At 34.1% G+C, this 21,410-nt stretch overlaps 1 protein-coding gene across 2 annotated transcripts in view; it reads right to left on the reverse strand.

Moving 5' to 3' along the window:
- The window catches only part of LOC149785671 (uncharacterized), a 112,925-nt gene that overhangs the window by 75,527 nt on the left and 15,988 nt on the right, over positions 1-21,410 (reverse strand). The window contains exons 6-8 of one of the 2 annotated variants that reach the window (XM_089979497.1): positions 11,509-11,577; positions 5,701-5,770; positions 1,223-1,921 (exon numbers count right to left, since the gene is read on the reverse strand). In XM_089979497.1, the coding sequence (XP_089835623.1) occupies positions 1,443-1,921; positions 5,701-5,770; positions 11,509-11,577 (618 nt within the window). In that variant the 3' untranslated portion in view covers positions 1,223-1,442. Of the gene's footprint in view, positions 1-1,222; positions 1,922-5,700; positions 5,771-11,508; positions 11,578-21,410 lie in introns of those variants that run through there. The other variant, XM_089979496.1, reaches the window with a different exon arrangement.

Raw genomic sequence — 21,410 nt, forward strand, 5'->3', positions numbered from 1 at the left:
TTGCTTTACTTGTGCAATACCTTACTGACATCAAATAATATATTTTCATACATCCACCACAACTGACATTGAACACTAGAATTCTATGAGTATGATAGGAAGTGCTGTTACCACAGCAGTGATAAACTTCTTATAAAGACTGACATTAAAGTTTAAATTTATCAGTCTGCCAAACTTATGGCTTCCATTGCTATATCTTCCAAGTTATATTTCTTTTAATTATGAAATAATTCTAATGAACAAAAAATGTTCTTCAGGAATATTAGACTTAATTTTTAGAGAATCAAGTCACCATCACTATCTGGCTTTGATTCTTTGCAAAATCCCTGACTTCAACAGCAAGTGTCATTGTTTAAAGTTTGTGTTTATGAACATTACTGATTAATTATCTCAACACTAATTCTTATTTTTGGGAAAAATGAAATTGTTTTCAAAACATTAATGTTGCTAGGATAATAAAATGTCATGTTGAAAAGGCAGTTAAAACTGTTGAGTACAATTTTAACCTGTCAAATCCACCGATGCCTCTATTGGGTCAAGTTTAGTCCAAGTTCTCAGCAACAGTCATTCCTGTAACTCTTAAAAACATATCACAATTACAATTGAAGTATGTGGTATTTTTTGAGGTGGTGAATTATTCATGGGCAAATAATGTACCTTTTTAGTAAAGATTCCTCAGTTTCCGTAAATGATGCTGCAATCTCTTCATATGCCATTTCTTGCCAATTTTACCATTGCATGTAGTCTTGTACCAATGTTTCTGCTGCTTCACTGGCTCTTCTTTTGTAGAACATTGTGGTTCTTGCCAGAGTTAGTTCTGCTAGTGATCTCCAATTCTGATAAGATTCTTCATCTTTCAATACTTTGATCTTCAAGTTCATGTTCTCTACTAAGTAATTCTGCAATTACACAAGATCTGAAGTCAATGGAATTTCTTGCCTTTCCTTTGTGGTCTTTTTCCTTTTCATTGATGCCAGAGAAACTGATGAGACAGAATCTGTCCAATCACTTTTGTGTAAGTGCAGAAATGATTCAGCCTCATTCCTCATCTTTTCATTATCTTTTCAAACAGCCATGTCTCTCTTTAAATATGCATTCTTTACAGGAAGGTGGCAAAGTCTTAATACCAAGGAAGGTCTCTCAAAAAAAGGCTTCCCAGACTGTGAACATGACAAGCCACACAATTTTTCAGTTGCCTTCAGCAATGAATCGAAACAAGATCCGCTAATCAAATTAATAAGCTGCTTAGCCCTTCCAAATGCTGCAACTGCCATTTTAAGTCGTGCTAACTGTCTCATTCTTTGGCAAATATCTTTGACTCAGGCACTGCCCAGTTTTTGTGCAACACTTATCCAAATATCATGATTAGTTGATCTTTTATTACTATAATGAAGACTTCATCTTTTCTCTTATGCTTTAGTACTGGTGAGGTCAGTTATGCTTTAAGGTTGAACGAGTGCAATTGTTTTAGCTAGTCCATCTGCTAATAAAAGTCTGGATTTTGCCAATAAAGATGACCTTGCATTTATATCTTTCTCTTCTTCTGTAGAAAATGGGCACTTCCCACAATGTCTCCAGAGATCCTCAACACGAAAAAATCCCAAACAATGAATGCAAGGCAAGTATTCATCTTCTCTGGAAGAATGTGTTGATCTTCTTACCACTATCAGCTTTCCTACCCCCTGTTCAAGCACTTTAGTATTATGTTTGAAGTTTCCCTTATTTTTTATTAACTGAAATCCTTTATTTTGTTCCATCTTACTGCTTGCAAGAAGTGATGCAACTTCCTTCTCCTTTGAATGTTGAGTTTCTAAGTGATTTCTGAGACGATGCTTTAGCAATTTTCCACAGTAAAGGCAAGCCAATTCCTTATTATAAATCCTCCGTCCATCATCTTTTTTATTAACTCCTGGTACAAACACTGAAATGAAAAAGACATTTCTGAAGACAGCTACACTGAACATTATGACTTGAAATTTACAGTAAAATCCACTTAAGTGAAAACATTAACAAAGACTTGCCACAAGGGAGGAATGCTGACTCCCAAGTGTTAGATGCACTACACTAACATGGGGCCCAAGTAGGCATGATATCATTTGCGTGATTTACATATCTAAACACATGGTTTTCGAAACCTTTATAAAGGGCTTTTGAACATGTTTTGAAGGATTGCATCAAGTTTTCAAGGCATATGTTTTTTCTCACGGAAATTAGTTTCTTTCTTTATCAACGCAGACAGACCACATGTAAAAGTTTTTAAAAATGTGTAACTATTTAGTATGCTACTTAAGTAAAGAGCACAACTCCATCTAATAACTACATCTCGTGTCATCTGATCCATCCAAAAGTAAAGAGCACAACTCCATCTAATAACTACGTCTTGTGTAGTCTGATCCATCCAAATGCAAAGAGCACAACTCCATCTAATAACTACATCTTGTGTCGTCTGATCCATCCAAAGGTAAAGAGCACAACTCCATCTAATAACTACGTCTTGTGTCGTCTGATCCATCCAAATGTACCACAATGTATACATCATTTTTATACTTTTTGCACAATAATTACACATTTTGATATAGAAAGTTATGTATGCAGTTTTCAAGGCATGCCTGTAACCAAGGATTCCTCAAAGCTGAATGAACCATGTAAACCATTTCAATCAGCAGGTTTGTAGTATTTTAAGAACAATTACTCTAGAAAGTAACTCTAAAACTTTAAATGTTCATTTTACAAAATATGCTAAAATCTGTCAAAACATAAAGGTATATTTAATAACAACAGTCTCTTGCTCATAATCTAACTCATTCAAGATCAACCCATTTACAAACTATGGTATAAATTGGAAAAGGAACTGCTCGATTATTTAATGAAGCATTAAGGATAGTTTCCTGATATTTTTTTCAAAATGGCTGCATATCAAAACAAGAATTTTGAGATTTGATGAGAAATCACAATTTATCTATCAGGCATTTTGCACAGGCATCTCATTGTTTTGTCCACTTTGTCACTCTTCAATGTGTACCATCTGTAGGCAACATAACTGCATGGTGTCATATTTATTTAACAAATGCTATCTAGGCAATTTATCCTCCAATTTTAATTCATTTTTTCTGGCTGACAGTCAGTGTCTCATACTTCTTTTGCTCCTATAGTTTATTGGCATGGAAATCTATCTTGATAAATTGTCATGAGATCCTATTGGCTATTTGTCATGTAAACATTTTTTTTAAAGAACACGAGTAAAGTGTACATCACACATCACGATCTACACCAGTCCCACAAGACTTTCTCTCATGATGGATTTGACCTGTACCTTACATACCTGAGTATGCTACATGAAAAACTGTCATGTAGTGATCTATATCTGGATAAAAGTCACTAAAAAAGACTTAACGATTAAAGTGGTATCCTCCATGTGGAAACAGATCTCAAGAGACACATTTTCCCTCAGTCACCTTTACCATTGACATAAATACCTGGTTATGGCACATGATACAATTTGAACAAAATATAACCAAGGATTGCACAATTATGGGCCTGACAATGAAAATTTAATAGATGAACTGAGAGACAGATGCACAGGCAATGCCACAACATAATACAAGAATCCAGAGATGTACTATATTCAATTTAATTTTTAACTTAAAACTGGAAATGGTAGTATATGTTGCAAATACAGTGGAACCCCGCTATAACGTAATAATTGGGGTCCAAAAAATTGGATCGTTGTTAATAGTGGGGTCACGTTAATGCTGGGTTTTACAGTATTTTACTTTTTTCAGAGAACAATTCGTTGGCACATATACGTGTATTCATGTCTAATGTATATGATGAATAGAGTATCAACACCGTTTACTATCATGCTGTCATGGCATGCAGTTCATCCATAATGCATGTAATTCCATTGAAAAATTGTACCCAGATTTACAATATTCATTAATTTTCTCCCAGATCATTGTGTCTGAATTCAACGTCTAATATTTAGCATTAAAAGGTATTAACACCGTTTACTTGTCGTCTGATATCGTACCGTCAGGACTTAACAATTAATCCATAAAACAAGCAATTCCATTGCAAAAATTGCTTACATATTTGAACTATTCATTAAATTTGGCACAGATCATTATATGTCTGAATTCAATGGGAAAAATTAACAGCAAAATTAGGTTAAGAAACACGAAGCACATGTACGGTTCATTATGTTCCTGGGTCTATGAATGGTGTCTGTACAAAAATTTGATACTGCTAAAATGTTCTCATATGCGTTTCCATGTACATTTATCCATTGTAAATTTTCAACAATTAATGCTTGTACGCCTATTCATTTGAACGACTCCAGCAATAATAATTAATAATCAACACGTGCTTTCAGCGTGCATAAAACTTTTACTTCAGATTTTGTGAATATTGAAAAAGACATGTGAAAACTACTATACTAATTATTGTGCAAAGTGCAGAGAACAACTTTCGTTTGTTCATTGCGCAAAGTGCAGAGAACGACTTTCGTCTGTGAACTTGCTTTTCCATAACAGTAAAATATTTTAATAAAAAACAGTAAATTAATAATGAGTTCATAAGCAAGCATACCCATGTAAAACCCGAGAACTAAGTGCAGTAGGTCTGCAATGGTCACGAGTCAATTTTATAATTTTTTTAAAGTTGAACACATGTGCAATTTCATACCCTTTCAATTTCCAGCTAATAAAGCAGACATTGTTTACTGGTCAACAATTTGTATCTAATAACACCACCAAGCCCAGCAAACATGTTGGCGGCTTTTGTGTTTTTGACGTTCATTAAATTGTGAGAATTTTTTATCAACTACATCATTGTCTGCTGCTTGGTTGTGTATGCAGTTAATGAAGAAACACATGCTGGCTATTGTTTGAGCAGCGATTGTATACAGAATTAATTGAAGACAATCACAAAGACTTACTGGCTTTACTCATGGATCAGTAATAAGTAACATTTCCGATAATGTTTATTTTGGCATAACACTTCAAGAACCTGGTGAAACTGTTAAATTTCAGAAGCTAAGCCAGGATCATATTATATTAAAATTCATACAAGAACTCTTCCCCAAAATAATAATAAATGTTTTACACACTATTTCTTGTACTTGATTTAAAAAAATATATTTCCCAGTATGAGAAAAATACAGGTACATGTATTTAAAATTTCAGGAACCATGCCACGATCATACTATATTCAAATTCAAATGCGATCTCTTCCCCAAAATGATAATAATTTTTTTATACATTATTTCATGTACTTTAAACAAAAAATATTTTTTCCCGGTACGAGAAAAATAAATGTACATGTATTTAAAATGTCAGGAACAATGCCACAATCGTATTATATTCGAATTCATATGTGATCTCTTCCCCAAAATAATATAAAAATTTTATACATTATTTCATGTACTTTGAACAAAAAATATTTTTTCATGTGCAAATGAATATATGAAATTTAGGGAGCCATGCCACAACCGCGTTATATCCGAATTCACGTTATCGTTGGGTCACACTGTACCTCCAAAAGATTATAATTTTAATATGGAAAATTTAATATTTAACTTTCAAAGTGAAGCATAAAATCTGTTCTTAAATTACATTACTTGTCACTTGCCTTATATATATATGAAGCCATTTGATTTCACCCCATGAGCTTTTAAGAACCCTCAAAACTAAGAAAGAGTACCTAAGTCTATGGGTTGTTTGTATGTAGGGTTTCTCTTTTCATGTACCCATGCAGAGGTCACCATTGATACCTGCAAAGAAATTTTTTGTTATCATTATTGCTGTGAAATACTCTGATTAATGATGAGAACATATACTGTACAAATTCAGGTTTCTTTATAGACTTTTGAATGATTTGTGATTTGGAAAATACTTCCCACTTCCTTATAGACTACATACTGGCCACCCTGCCATATCTTTCAACATTATAGGGATTATGAAGACAACTTAGGCAATAAAATTTTTTTTAATTTACTGATACTTTTCTCAACATACATAACTACCCTTCTTCAAAAATATGCAAACAAAACAGGCATACTCTTTGCAGTATGTACCGAAGCAATTTTTTTTTTACTCCATTCAATTATTTGTCTTGGTGAAGACATGCAAGAAAAACATGGAATTTGGAATAACTACAGACGAAAAAGTAAATGCATAAAAACAGCAAATTTTAAGTAAATTATGTTTCTCCGAGAATACTTACCCAATCAAATTACTAAAGGGGATGTTTGAGCTACTGAGCAAAGAGGAACAACACCATAACTAGTTACCTCCCCTTTACCACCCAGCAGGATATACGCTAGTTTAGCTTGTTCTTTCGCCAAGCCATGTGTATAACGCAAATTAGTTCGCATAGCGGGGAGGATGGGAGAGTCTCATCGCAATGTGATTGTATAAGTATTCTCTGAGAAACAAAATTTACTCAGAAAATTTGCTTTCTCCTTTGAATACATTTCCTAATCACATTACTATAGGGAGAATAAGTGAGAGGTGGTGGGAATATTGAGCATCCTCCCCCCCCATTAATTATCCATCTAGGGAAAGAGGAGTTCTCTCCCTTTGTGAAGGATATCTCAATCTCCCCAAAGCATACTCAACACAACATAGTGTTGTAAAAATGACATGTATGAGGCATATATGAAGATAATAATGTGAACTCTTCGGATTCCAAAAATTTATCTGGCAAGTCCAGCAAGGCATGTGCTGTGTTGATTACTTAAAGTCTGTTGGTCTTGTAGCCATTTGTGCAGCTGCTATTGAACCAATCATATTTAAGTTTTGTATCTGCATAGAAAGGTCCCTGAAATAAAAACTTGAAAAAGTTGATTCTGCATGCCAGCCCACACACTGAATAATATCTCGCAGCAATGTATTGCATTAAAAGATCAGACTGGTCGCAATAGTTCTGATCTCATTGGCACGTATGACCCATTCTAGCCAGGATGCTAGGGCTTGACCTGCAATATCTTCTAGTCCAGCCCACAATGGTAGGAAGAGTCTTTTACAGTTGCCTCTTATTGGTTTTGCATAACTCAGATAAAGACTGAAAGCGTGAACCTGATATTGTTTTATCATCGCTGATGACTTATTGATAGCTGTTAGCCATCTAATGACAATACACTGGTTACCCACTGAGGGTATTTGAATATGTGTGGTGATGAAACCAGGTTTATGCCACTAAAAATACAATAAATCCAAAGTTTTTATTTCTATAAATGTGTGTGTGTGTGATTTGGATTTTTAACATAGCTTTAACGATGTTTCAGTCATATCGCTGTGTCTGCAGTGCGACAGTTTATAGTGATGTCTAGCACTGGGGCATCGTGCCGCAGACATGTAGCATAATGTCCCACCCAGTCACATTATACTGACACCAGGCCAACCAGTCGTAACACTAACCTCTTAATGCTGAACGCCAAGTGAGGCAACTCTTAGTACCATTTCTGTAAGTCTTTGGTATGACTCAACCAGTGACTGAACCCACACAAACTCCCGCATCCGAGGCAGACGCTCTAACTACTAGGCCACTGAAGTGGTCTTTTATAAACATGCATTCTGGTGCCCACTAGCTATTCACAGTTTTAATTTGGATGTTATATTTTACAGTAGGTCTCAATCAATTGTAAATGACAAATGACCATAAGCCAATGTATCATTCAGAAGACTTTGTTACGGATGCATTTTTTCTTATCTTGGGATATTAAAGTGATCTTGAACTGTGAATAAATGAGTCGTGTTCAAAGACAAACAGTAACCTTTTGCAGAACAGTTCAACATAATTGCAGAATAAGCCAAGGTAACATGACTGGCTGCCAACAATATCTATATACACTTGGTGCACAGTTAAGTTATTTAAAGAACGTTAAGGCCTATACAAGACATCAGGAAAAAAGCTTTCAAATAGACTTGTGCATATTTGGAAGTCACTTCAGCAGTGCGTATTTAATGCAAAAAATTGTCAACCATTGAAATTGCTGTTTTTAGTTTTAACGTCATTCTTTTGCACATGATAAGACTATGCATCATGGCCATCATAACTGGAGGAATAAGCTGGCAAGAACCAACAACCAACTGGTTGCTTCTGACAAGCATTCTCATGAACCATGTTAGTTGAGCCAAGAGTCGATATTGCACTAAGATGAGATGAGGTGTGAGTAATCTATAAAGGCGAGCACTTTACAATAGCCTGCCATCTGAGACCCTGTGAACCTATTAAAGTAACCTATAAACATAGCAAATGACAACATTAAAGTACAGTATTGGACAAGATACCTGCCATATTCTTCAAAATTATTTATAACAGCTAGTTATATCTTTCAACCCTAAAGTGGGGCATATTCGAACATCTCTTGTATTTACATGTTATGTCATTTTTCAAATATACAGCCTACATTAAATAAATTTGATTACTTACCAATGACATGAAGTAGTGTTTTTGCGCCTTTTCACAACTTCAAGGTCTCATGGAAAGAGCCGAAGACGTTCCAACTGTTTGCACCAAAACCAATTGAATCTCCTTTGAACTTTGCATAACCACTGTATTCATCGAGCGATAACACCCGCCATGTTATGAGTGAAGAAAAAATTTCAATATGCACTGAACACTGACCTGTGCCAAAAACACCTTGCTTGGTCCATGGGAGATAACTGTATATTTGCAATGAAGTTTGTGGGCATATGGAGTTAAGGTGATAGAAATTAAAATCAGTCAGCGAAGTCATTTAAAGCAACATCGTTTTAAAATCCGATAAAACCCTCATAAACCCATCCAATGCTCAAATCCATTTTAAAAACATTTGAAATGACCCATATACCACCTACAGGAACTATATATATATATATATATATATATACAAACTTAAAGACCTAATAATGTTTCCTACCTGAAATATTCTCAGCATGTTTTTTTATTTTTTTAATGTTTTTCTAATTTCACGGTGTTTGTTTTTGTTATAATATTATTATATGTTTTTTATCTTATAGGTGTTGTCTAATGTTGTAAAGCGCTTAGAGCTTCTAAAGAATAGGCGCTATACAAAGTCCTCATTATCATTATATATATATATATATATATATATATATATATATATATATATATACAGTGTGACCTTGCTATAGCAAGCTTCGTTATAGCACGAATTTGGATATAACGCGGTTGTGGTGTGGCTCCCAAAGTTTCATATAAGTGTATGTATGTAATAATCACATACACAAAAAAAAATCTTTCTTAAAAGTACGAATAAAACGTAAAAACTTTATTATCATTCTGGGGAAGAGATTGCATATTGGTTTGTCAATATGAACAAAAAATTTTTTTAAGTAAGAAAAGATAAATATCAGTGCATTTTATATCCAGTTTGCGGCTTCCTTTCATGGGGCCTCTGAATTTCTGCACTCCAAAAAAGTCGCCACATGGTATGTTTTGCTGCCAATAAGGAAAAACAATCCAAATCTGCGAGATTGGCGAAGACCTGTGTGATCCTAGAATAAACTTTTTATGCCTTATTTTTCTTACTTTTAAGAAGAAAAAACTACTTTTTCGTGTATGAGAAAAATACATACAAAATTTAGGGAGCCACACCATGATCGTCTTGTATTACTGATATGCGATCTCTTCCCCAAAATGATAATAAAGATTTTTTCGTACTTTTAAAAAAGAATTTTTTTTGTGTACAAGAAAAATACATGTATGAAATTTCGGGAGCCACACCACGACCACATTATATCCGAATTCATGTTATAACAGATTGTGCTATAGCGAGGTTTAACTGTACCATGTTGTAGCAGGGTCACACTGTGTGTGTGTGTGTGTGTGTGTGTGTGTATATATATATATATATATAGTATAATTGTAACTCACTATGATAATCTGTTAATATCTTGATTTCTGTCTATGGAGTCTATGTACTTGGATAAAAATGGGTGCTTGTGGGCAAGGTGATGAATGTCGCAATTCACAGACCCAGGATTGAATCTAGGCAGAGTAAAAATGAAAAATCTTCTAACCTGTATTATAATATTCTTTCTCCATCTCACTTCATAGTGTCACACATCCTCCTGTATTATCAAGTGATAGCATTTTCTGCTCTGACAGGACTCCGGATTGACTGTGCTTAGATGATAATTAATTACTGGGTGGATATGTGGGTATGTCTTCCATGCAAGTATATCTATATCAGCGACTTTGTGGCATCCTTGTTTTAGGATGTGTGCTTGGTCAAGGGGTATATATATATATATATATATGTATATATATTGTCTGGTACATTTCTGACCTACATATTGCACTTTTAGGCTAAATCTTCATTAACATAATATTTAGACTTTGCTTTCTATGAACTGTATATTTTCTTTAATATCTTTGCCCAATGGTGTACAAAAACAGACTTGCCAGAAACAGCAATGTCCACCATTATTTCTCCATAACAGGTTCACTTAGTGTTTCAAATGGATTTTATAATGAAAATAATGCACATGCAGCAGTTGTTCAGATCACTGATTCCATTCAAAAACATAAATTGCTATTATTTACCTACTATTGTTTAAGTTTTAAAACACAAGTTTGCGTGTTTTTATCATGAAATGATAACTTACAGAAGTCAAGCAGTGATAGTTGCTAATTTACCCGAGAATAGATTAATGGTCAACCAGGTATTAAAACACTTGCCTGTGAATGTGCAAGAGTCTGTTTGCAGGGCAACTGATATCAACACCAGCTATCTGATGGCTTGATGCATGCCTACAGTTCACCTTGAGCTACAACACAACACTGGAACTACCTGGCTAGAGTGAGGGTGCATCTCAAAAATTGTAAAACTAAAAGTTCATCTAAAAACCCACAGGGTGAAGTCGTTTTCACTTCCCTAACAGAAGAAGCAAAGTTTTCATATCTTGAGTAAAGGCAAGCATTTTAGACCACTCAGTGGCAGCATGATATAAAAAGGCTGACTAGGATCATTTACCTATAAACATGTCATAAGGCATATTCATGACTGTTTACACGGCATCTGAAAATCTAAGAATGTATTTGCTTTGCATTTGTTAGAATAGTTGCTTTCTGATATTCTTTTGACAGTTCAAAAGAAAAAAAGTCTGTCTAAATTTAAAGATGAGTGAAAATATTTGTGTACAAATGCAATTATGTGCATGGGGTAGGTGTAATTGTGGTAAAATTGTAGACAGACACTATAGTCATATCTATTTCTTAGAACTACATAAAAACACCCTTTTGAAGCACCCGATTTTTATACCAAAATCAAGTTTGTAATATAGTGTATAGAATAACTACTTTTTGCAAGAGACCAATTTTGTAAACAGAAGAGTAGTCCCTCAAGACTGTTGAACTATATGATTTAATTTTTTACATTTCCAGTCTTTTTTTACATTTCCAGTCCTTTGCTGGTTAATCATGTGATAATGATATTGTGATGGATTGATGGATGAAGTGCCAAAGGACAAATAATGAAGAGCAAGCAAGAAATACACATACCTTTTTCTTTTCTGATTCTGGTTGCCTTTGATGTCCCCGAAGTTTGTTAACTTGTGAATTTGGCAAGGCCTGAAGTGACAAAAAAATGTGTTTCTGAAACCTCTATTGATAAAGCTGTCTTGTTTGCCCATATCATTTAAGCTTCCTTAACTAAAGCAATATTTTATTCTTCACTCTATGGTATACAGTTCCTCTGATCTTTTTCTAGATCTAATTTTTTGTTTAAATTTAAAAAATTCAATTCATAGTAAAATCACGGCTTATAGAGAGGTTAAAGGAACATGAATGGCTATTTTGCTTGAACTACTGAATGTTCTGCCATTTATTTTCAACCCAAGCAAATATTGATATCAAATTAAATATATGCAATTATTCTTACCAATATTTGTGAACAAAATCTTCCACTGAATATTTAATATTTCAGTGCTTAAAGAAAAAGATTTTCAGATGTGTCCAGGGCTGGTGATTGAAATAACTCGAACAACTGCCATGAAACCCGTTAGCGCAGTCACAAAACAACTCATACCAATACAATGATGCGATTTTTCAAAACAACCACTGCTAGGTACTGTAACTGTAAGATATTTATATGAACCTGGTGAACATGAAGGCGGTAAAAAAAGAACAACAGATCCTATTGGGAATATTGCGACACATAAAATTTCTAGCGTGGTTACATCCACAGGTAGACATGCAATCTACAGATTAGATTCAACTGCTCCTCAATGTGGATTTGTACACGAATTACAATTTTTTTTTGTCACATTGTTCATAACTTATCATTGTCAATAACATCGCCAGCAGTTTCTGTTAAGTCTATGATGATTCTCCACAGCTGAGATATTTTTCTGACTCAAGACAATGTGAGATAAACTAAGTTTGACCATTTGATACGATCATCAATGATCCAAACTCACGTATCAGAAATAGTTAACCCTTGAGATGAATGAATCGTCATTGCATATCCTAGCGTTCAGAGAGTTTTATCCCTGACTCCATCAGGGGTTAACGAGTTTTCAACAGCACTGACAGAACTAAAACAATATCATTTAATACAAGATTTTGTTTCTGTGATGATCCTGGTATATCAACATCAATATTCTGCCATCATATATCAACCAGTCGATAACGCAATGGTATGGGTAGATTTTAAAAAATTTCTTTATGCAACTGAAATAACCGCTGTTGAAGTGTATCATGAAATATCTTTCCACCTGTCACTATCAAATCGTTTGGTCTCCACACTTGCAGAAAATCGTTCACAGAAGTTTCTGAAATTATTTCAAGCATTTTTTCACACTGAATTTTATCTGGTTGTAGTCTGATTAATTTTTTAAACTCTCTTAATTCTGGATCAAGTGCTCTATGATCGTCAGTTATTTCTTCATAATAATCCACAAAATTCTTTAACCATTCGTGTGGAGACAATCCAACAAAAGGTGGTGGTTGACCATGATCACCATACATTATTACAGCAGTATTTTTTGTTAACAGCCAATCAATAAATATTTTTAGCATTTCTAGCGACACTGTACATATTTCATCCCAAACAATAATCCTTGGAATATATTTCTTGCCCATTTGTTCAGGAGTAAATTTATTGCCCTTCCATCAAAACAATTTATGATAAGTGCATGCTTTAATATTTCTTTCTCTCATTTCTCTTGCGAGTCTGTGTGTAGGTGTTAATACAATTATATCAACAGAGTTTGACGAACTCTGTCTAAATAATTCGATTACACGAGTTGTTTTACCACAATCTAACGGTCCATTGAGATAAACTGTTTTATGTCTAGCTACTGGATCATATACAGATGGTGCAGATGACAATTTTGATACTTCATTTTTTTTGGGTAATAAATCTCTTCAGTCGAAACATCAGTGGATTCAGAATAATCAAGTATTTCTTTTCACTTTGTTCTCCATTCACCCTATGATGCATAAGTGCCGATATGTAGTTGTTCTAGCAATTTTGTATTTTTTTTTACTGGTTCAAAATGAATCCATAGCGACTCTGATAGCAAACTCAGAAACTCTATTTATGATTGATAATAGATTTATCGAAACATACACGAGCACTGAAGATCTTAAATGAATAAACTGTGGTGACTCACCATCCAAATAACTCATAATTGTACCTAATTTAGTTCCATTTGACAAGAAAACCGTTTCTCGACTTATAAAGGTATCTTTATTCATTGTATCAGCAATTATAAAACCTAACTCAGCATCATCTATAATTAATCTTGTACAATGTCGTTTATGATCATATGATCCTCCTTGGGTGAATTTACAGATTATTTTTCTGCCAATATCTTTTGCGATTTTATTCTCAAAATCAGTTATATCATGATCTTCAAAATACTCCTTTTGTAGCAGTAACCAAACTTCTTTCTGAGAAGGATACGATATATTGCTTCACTTACAATCACTGATATCAGTATTTTTACATCAAGCATATATTGTAAAAAAAACTATTGGTGCCCACATTTTTTCTGAAAGGTGTTTACCAAACCAGACATAACAAATCGGATAAATACCTTTAGCAAACTCGAATGTCTCAATATAGGAGAATCCGGTCAAATAAAAATCCAACAATGGTTCTTTTATCGATACTCTGGTCGTCTCGTGTGTGGGATGACCAAATTTGCTAAAATACTCAGAACACTCTCCGTAACCAAGAAAACTACCCCGATAACATGCAACCATGTCAACCGAGATAACATCTCTATAATCGTATTTAGTATTCCACAATCCACCGTGTCCATATTCTATACAACTACGTTGTATTTCTTCAAGACAATCAAACAGAGTTGGCTTCCACAAATTTTTTTTCTGAGCAAAATAAGCAGCGACTGATGGAACGGTAAAACAATCAATCAGTAATTGTTTAGACCTGACATCAGGGTCATGAGGTATATTCAGTGATAAATATTGCAGTGCAAGATTTTTCATTTTTTCGTGGAGTGATTCTTTACATTATATTTCACCGCTAGGTCTTACAAACTGATCAAACTTATCTTTTTCTTTGATACAGATACTTCCGTCTGGTCTAATCAACTCATTGTTGTTTTCAGAACTCTTAAATAACCATACTGATACAGAATTGTTCTTACTTAATAAAATCGAACATATCTCCCTGGTAAAATTTAACAGTTCAACTTCATGGAAATATTGTTACTGCATTAGTCCAAGCATGCGCATTATGATCAATAATTTCAATTGAAGCTTCCCTCGATTTAATCTTTCATTCATACAAAATCTCTCCTGTTATTGTTTTTACTATTATTGGGAATTTTAATTTCTTTCCTAATTCAGCAATATCATTTATTGTAGCTCCAGTATCCTTGACTGATTCAGCCCATTTGTTTATTTTTTCACGTCACTGATATGTTAAACCATTTCCACGTATCACATTTGTAAAATGTTCCGTTACTCGTTCGGCTACACAATTTAGCCATGACAAAGTCAAGGATGAAAATTTCATTGGCGCAAGATCATTAATGTTAGGATTGTCATTCAGTGGATAAATTCCATAAATAAAAGCGGTCACAGGATACGCTCTTTCATAATATGGTTTGTCAATACCAGTCAGCATTCCTGGTTTGGAATTTTTTTTACTTAATATGACAATTTTTTCATTATGAAAGACATGGTCACATTTGTCATGGATAATCCAAGTATTATTGTCTGTTTCTGCTAATACAATAAAATTTATTCTGAAAAAATATTTTTGATCATTTAGATAATATTTTCCACTTGTTTGTCGTTCATTCAGTGATGACTTTGTCACTGTGTATGACTTTGAATGTTTACCTCACGTGAGATGCACCATCATTGTGAAATTCTTTTTTAGCATTTCGAATACTATTAATGAGAGTTTTTGTCGGATCAACCACAGCTCACATTGGTAAGTCAGGAGTTCTTCTGTCAAGATCAAATCTATATTCAGAGGGTTTAATCGCAATCGCTGATAATATCTCCATATTATAATTAAGACAAGTATTTAAATTAAAATATGATATATATATAATGATTCAAACAAAGAACAAATGTAGGTGGCTTATAATAGGTTATACAACTCCCTGTAACAAAGCTTGTGTAAATGAATTCTGTGGATATCATTTACAAAGTATGCGAAAAGGGAGTTTAGGACCAAAACCATGCTTATGGTGTGGTGATGGGGTTAGAGGAGAAACTCAGTTGTGCGTGCAATGTGATGGTAAAAAATACAGAGCTGAAACGATATTATGATAAAAATATAACACTGACAATAAAGTTATAAGAAACGCCAAAGACTATCTAGCTAGATTTGCAAATAATAATTTGGACAAATAATATTATATATAAATGGAGCAAAAAAGAATTTGTGAGATATCGTATCATCAAGAATTATGAAGCATCCCGTGATGGTGTGATCAGACACTATCGACTAAAAAACTCAGTTGGTACTGTTAATAATCATGGTTATCTCATGTTTGGTTTTAACAGAAAGAAAAATTACCTTTGTCATAAATTTATATAAGAATGTTTCGGGGGGGGGGGGAGGGTAATCGAAGATGGTCTTGTGATCGATCATATTGATTCAGATAAGAAAAATAACTCTTTAGATAACTTGTGAGCTATCACACAGAGCGAGAATTGCAAATTTGGAAATACTGGAAAATATTTAAAAATTCCTAGGGTCGTTAAATCTGTAAATACAGAGACTGGTGAAGAAATAATATTTCAATCAAAGAATGCAGCTGGCAAGTATTTTGATATTTGCATACCTTCAGTGCAATCAGTCAGAAATAATATTATTTAATCGGTGTATTCAAAAAACTATAAACAAAAAGTATTATTTCAGTATCCCCTGTTTGTGTTAGATAAATCTGTCAAGGATGCGTAACATGTTAAAGAGTTATCTCGTTTATACTACTGTTTATTTTTTTTTAAATTGTGTCATCTTCCTCATTGTTGTTTACAGCGCCATCATAGAACAATTATTTGACCAATCTGAAGCCTCTATCATGCTCTTATCGTCGCTGGTGAGCATATCGTATTTGTCTGTGGAGGTGGGGAAATTATCAAAATCATAAGTATATACAGAATTATGATAGTTTTGCAATTCGTGGCGCATGTGAAATGTCATGATACAATGGTTATTTAGTTATTCTGAGGTCTCTATTGCCGTTGATGAGTATATCATATTTGTCTGTATCAGTGAGAAAAGTTGCATAATCATATGATTATATTGTTGTTGTTCTAGGGTTTAAGGCCATTTTTCAGCACAAGATAGGCTATACATGGCAGCCAGTATAACTGGTGGAGGAAGAACCCTGGAAAACCCAGGGATGAACCACCGACCCACGAGAAGCTACTGGCAGGCTTTCCCATGTACACACACTAGCCGAACCTTGGACTCGAACCCACAACAAACAGAGGTGAGATGGCAGTGATCCGGAACGGTGAGCACTTTAGACCACTCAGCCACTCAGGGCCCCTCATATATTATTATAGATTTTGCGAGTTTCCTCAGTCATAGCATGTATGGAGGTATTTGTGCCAGGCGAAATATCATGATAGAACAGTTATTTCATCGATCTGATGTTGAAGGGAGATAACTATGTCAAGCTAAGTGCTCTCCAGTAGATTAATTAGTTATCTCGTTTGTTACCGTGTAATTTTTTAAATGTCTACATGATAATTAACATAACACATTCAAGAAAATATTTCACTTACCTCTGCTGTTCTGCACTTCAGTCTGACTGGGACAGAAAAATTATCCGTCTTTTATAGTTATGCATTTCCAGTGAATAACATAATGAGTCATTCTGGAAATCCCATTTCTGGAATATTCTATGCTTTTAATAGTCGTAAATACACTTCCAGAAATCCCATTTCTGGTGAATCACAAAATGAGGTATTCTGGAAATTCACTGGAAACTTCTGTATGCATGTTTATAACAATAAAAGACAGAGTCGCATCCTCTCAGTCAGTTTGGAAGTTTGTATTCTGAAGTGTTCAAAGGTAAGTGAAATATTTTATTTAGTAATCTAGAGGCTGCACTTTACACAACTGTATTATATCAACATGGTTGAGGAATATAATTTAAATACATATTTATTATATAATGAATCATGAAAATATCAATGCTATTATTTCTGCAATTAAAAAATTAAAACATGACGGCATAAAAATATCTGATAAACTAAATCCTGAAAAAATTATTTGTGATTTTGAATCATTACAAAAGCGTACATTTGAAGGTGGATATACACTACCAGCGGAGTAGAAATTCATTAAGCAAATTAAGCAAGCTATATTCAAATCCTTGACTACAGTTGAGGAAACAGAAGTGGATAAAGTGGATAAATTTGTATCACTTTCATGCACAATCGAAAAAATTAGATCATAATGTTCTCACAAATATGAAACAAAAATAATTATGAACACACGTGTAAGACAATTAAGAAGGATTATGTCAGATAGTGAAAACGAAAGTGAAAGTGCTGTCAGTGACTATAGTAATGAAAATGAAAGTTAGGACCTTGTCGTGGTACGTATGCATGGTATTTTGTGTCAGGCATTTTATATTCTGGTTGGGCAAAATGTCATCATCAGTCATTCTGAGGTCTCTATCATCAGTGGGAAAACAAAATCAAAATCAGCAAAAAAATAATATATCTACCTGATTCAACCATGGCAAGGATTAGACAATATTTTTTTAAGCCGATCAAATTCAAAACAAGAATGTGCACAATTCTGAATCTGATCTCTATTACACGTAATCATAGTAATATGCTCTCACTGCAGTTCATTTAATTGTTCCTGCATCAACAAAAAATTTTCATTGCCATATTCATCAATAATTATATTAACACTAAATTGTTCTGTATTGACTTGGGATGGTGTCATTATCGTTCTGATAGCATTTTCAAGTACGCATCTGTCGTGTATAAGAACTCTCATATGTTAGTACATTATATAATACCTCTTGATTTTATTTGTAAAACACTCTACATGATTAAAAATCATTACGATCTTACATATAAATTTATACTCCAAATTTCATTCCTTAAATCAAGCAAGTGGCCAGTCTGGTCAGTTAGTTTGAAATGTATCCTTGATAATAGCGGATTATGACATCGTAGACAGACCGGATTGATCGGTTCTTGCATGATCAAATATCCGGGAGGTAAAAGTATAAAGAATATATCCTTGCTGAGCTTGATTTGATTTTTTCAAGATCTGTTTGATAACTACCATCGATTGTATAACATACAAGATTGACTGCAATAGTTGAAGTTATGTTTACAAATTCCTGGTGAAATATGTCGGCCTTCACCATATCTATTATTGTTCTATCGGAGAATACTTGCCGGTGGATTTATTTTTCTCCATTCCTCGAGTATTTTAGGAAAGTATTCATCGGCGATGGCATCAACAGATTTTTTAACTCGGCTGTGTTATATCCAAGAAAGTTATAAGTCAGTAGATCTGCTTCTGTTATTGAATATTTATTTTAAAAATTTTGCTTAAATCTGTTTTCTGACTTGATTACCATTTGTATAATATTCCAATAAATAAATCCAAGATCAAATACAATTTGATTTAATCTTTCTAATTGCTTAATAATCTCAACTTTTGTAGATGTCAAGTCAAGAAGATACTCGGTAAATAATTGGCACAATTTTTTTCTTGTTGTTCATGTTTGCGATTAATACAATCAAAACAATAATGAGACAATCTTCGCTACTACCTACTCTTAAGGTATCGCCATTAGTGTCAAGATATTCAAACCACCACATTATTCTATCAGCCACGTACCAATATAATTTGGAGTAATTCCCCAGTACAAACTATTTACCGATGTAAAATCAGACCGCATTGGCTCATGTATTGCTGTAGGCGCCAACAGCGCTACTTCAGGCCTGTCTAAAACACTCCTAATCAACGAAACATAAATGTCAACAGCGTAATCCGGCGAATTTATTTCTATCACGGCTGATAGTCAGTTCATGAACCCTTATAGCTATTTTGGATTCTCATCCCGTTAATGACTTTATTCTATGCTGGAATTCATCACTGATTTGTTCTATTTGATAGATTCCCATCAGAATATCTACAATCTGCCAGTCAGGAGTTCCATCTGGTTTATTTTTATATGCAAACTCCAGAGAATTATTTGAGGGTATTCCGCCGAATGATTTTGATCTAATATTGGGCCAGCTGTAATATACTCACAATTTTGCAAGAGCTATTTCTTTTACTGGAATTGCAGTTGGAAAAACAACGCTGAATTCAGGGTTGGTTGAGCTTACTGATATCATTATGGTTTTCAACAGTGCTGTATTTGTGGTGATCTGCTGAAGCAGTTCTGTCATTCAAATTTAAATCCTGATTGTTTTAAATCAGATTATTGTTTTAAATCAGATTATCTAAATTCACTTCGTTGCAGATTTTAACCATCGCATCAAGCTCAGAATCTGATATTGCACCATTGTTAAGGCTTGACATTATCAATGAGGTTAATTTAGAATATGCATGCATCGCTGTATGTAATTTTACTACATAATTGCGTAATTTTGCATTCGCGCACGTAGATACTTTTTTCTCGATGATATTAAAAAGACTAGCAATTATTGTTGACACTGAAACACATATTGTCACATCTGCTAACTGGGGGCGTTAACACTGATAAGGTTACGCCGGATCCAGCAATAACAGCAGATGCCAAATAAACCACAATGCCAATAACAACTGCACGTCTATGATATTTTTTTAACCTTAATTGTATACTCGTCAACGATATCTTGTAGTTTTTTTTGCCATTCACGCACTTGATTATACCTAAAATTCTGTACGTCAAAACACTGTTTGTGGGGAGGGTTCATTATACTTTATTTAGCAATCAATTGAGGCTTTTCAGTGGCAAAATCCAGACACCACTAGTAAGACGCTGCAGTTAATATTTTATCAAATGATTCCAGTATAAATTTTTCTTTGTCTCCGATATTTAACACAATAGACATGGTTCCAGAAAACCTATCAGCTGAATGACGCCAGGGATACGTAGTGTATACACTAAACTTTGCACCGCTGAACACAGACAGTCTATACACGCCAGTGACTTCTGCGGTATGTCTGATAGTGTTATTTTGCGGTGACCATGTTGAGAATCCTGATGACCCTGTGTATGTCTTGTTGGTAATTTGCTCGTGGGGAATTTTAATCAAATTAATTTTTTTAACGATATAAGGAATCTCACTTATAACATCTTTTGTGTTAATATCAGAGTTTCACGTCAACAGTCAACTGGGTGCCAAAGAAATCATCAGCGATTTTATTGAGTTTTTGAAAATTTCTATGAGTACATGCATTTGTAAAATATTTAAGTGAACGTCATATTCAGCTCATAGCATGGACAATTTAGTATCTATGGTATTGTAGTTACCATCTACATATATTTCTGTTGCGGCAACTTCACCAGATGTTGGATCTATTAAAACAACTATTTTGTTTCCATTCAAGATTGATAATACCTGTTTCAACGTGGTTTGGTTTGAAAGGTAACTGAGAGTGCATAAAAAGAACTCTAAAATTTGTTAAGTTTAATTCTTTAACAGCATCAAGTAAATCAAAATTTGACATCGGTGACACAAACATGGAGTTCCTGGAAGTCTCAGACCTTTTCCGTATCAATAAGGAGTTTCTGGTAATCCAAGGCCTTTCCCGCTTTCTTTACTTCCTTGTCCTGTTGCTATTTTAATGCCATTCCAGCAGCGGTTCAAACAGCACCTAACGCAGCTGCTTTTGCAACAACTGGAGCTGCAGCGGATATTAATGCTGGTATCGCCGCAAGAAGTGGAAATATACCACCAGTTTTAGATGAGTCTTTAATGGCACCCACAGAAAG

The sequence above is a fragment of the Sinohyriopsis cumingii genome, chromosome 13 (genome assembly GCF_028554795.1).
Source record: "Sinohyriopsis cumingii isolate HCF-2022 chromosome 13, ASM2855479v2, whole genome shotgun sequence".
Classification (NCBI taxonomy): Eukaryota; Metazoa; Mollusca; class Bivalvia; order Unionida; family Unionidae; genus Sinohyriopsis; species Sinohyriopsis cumingii.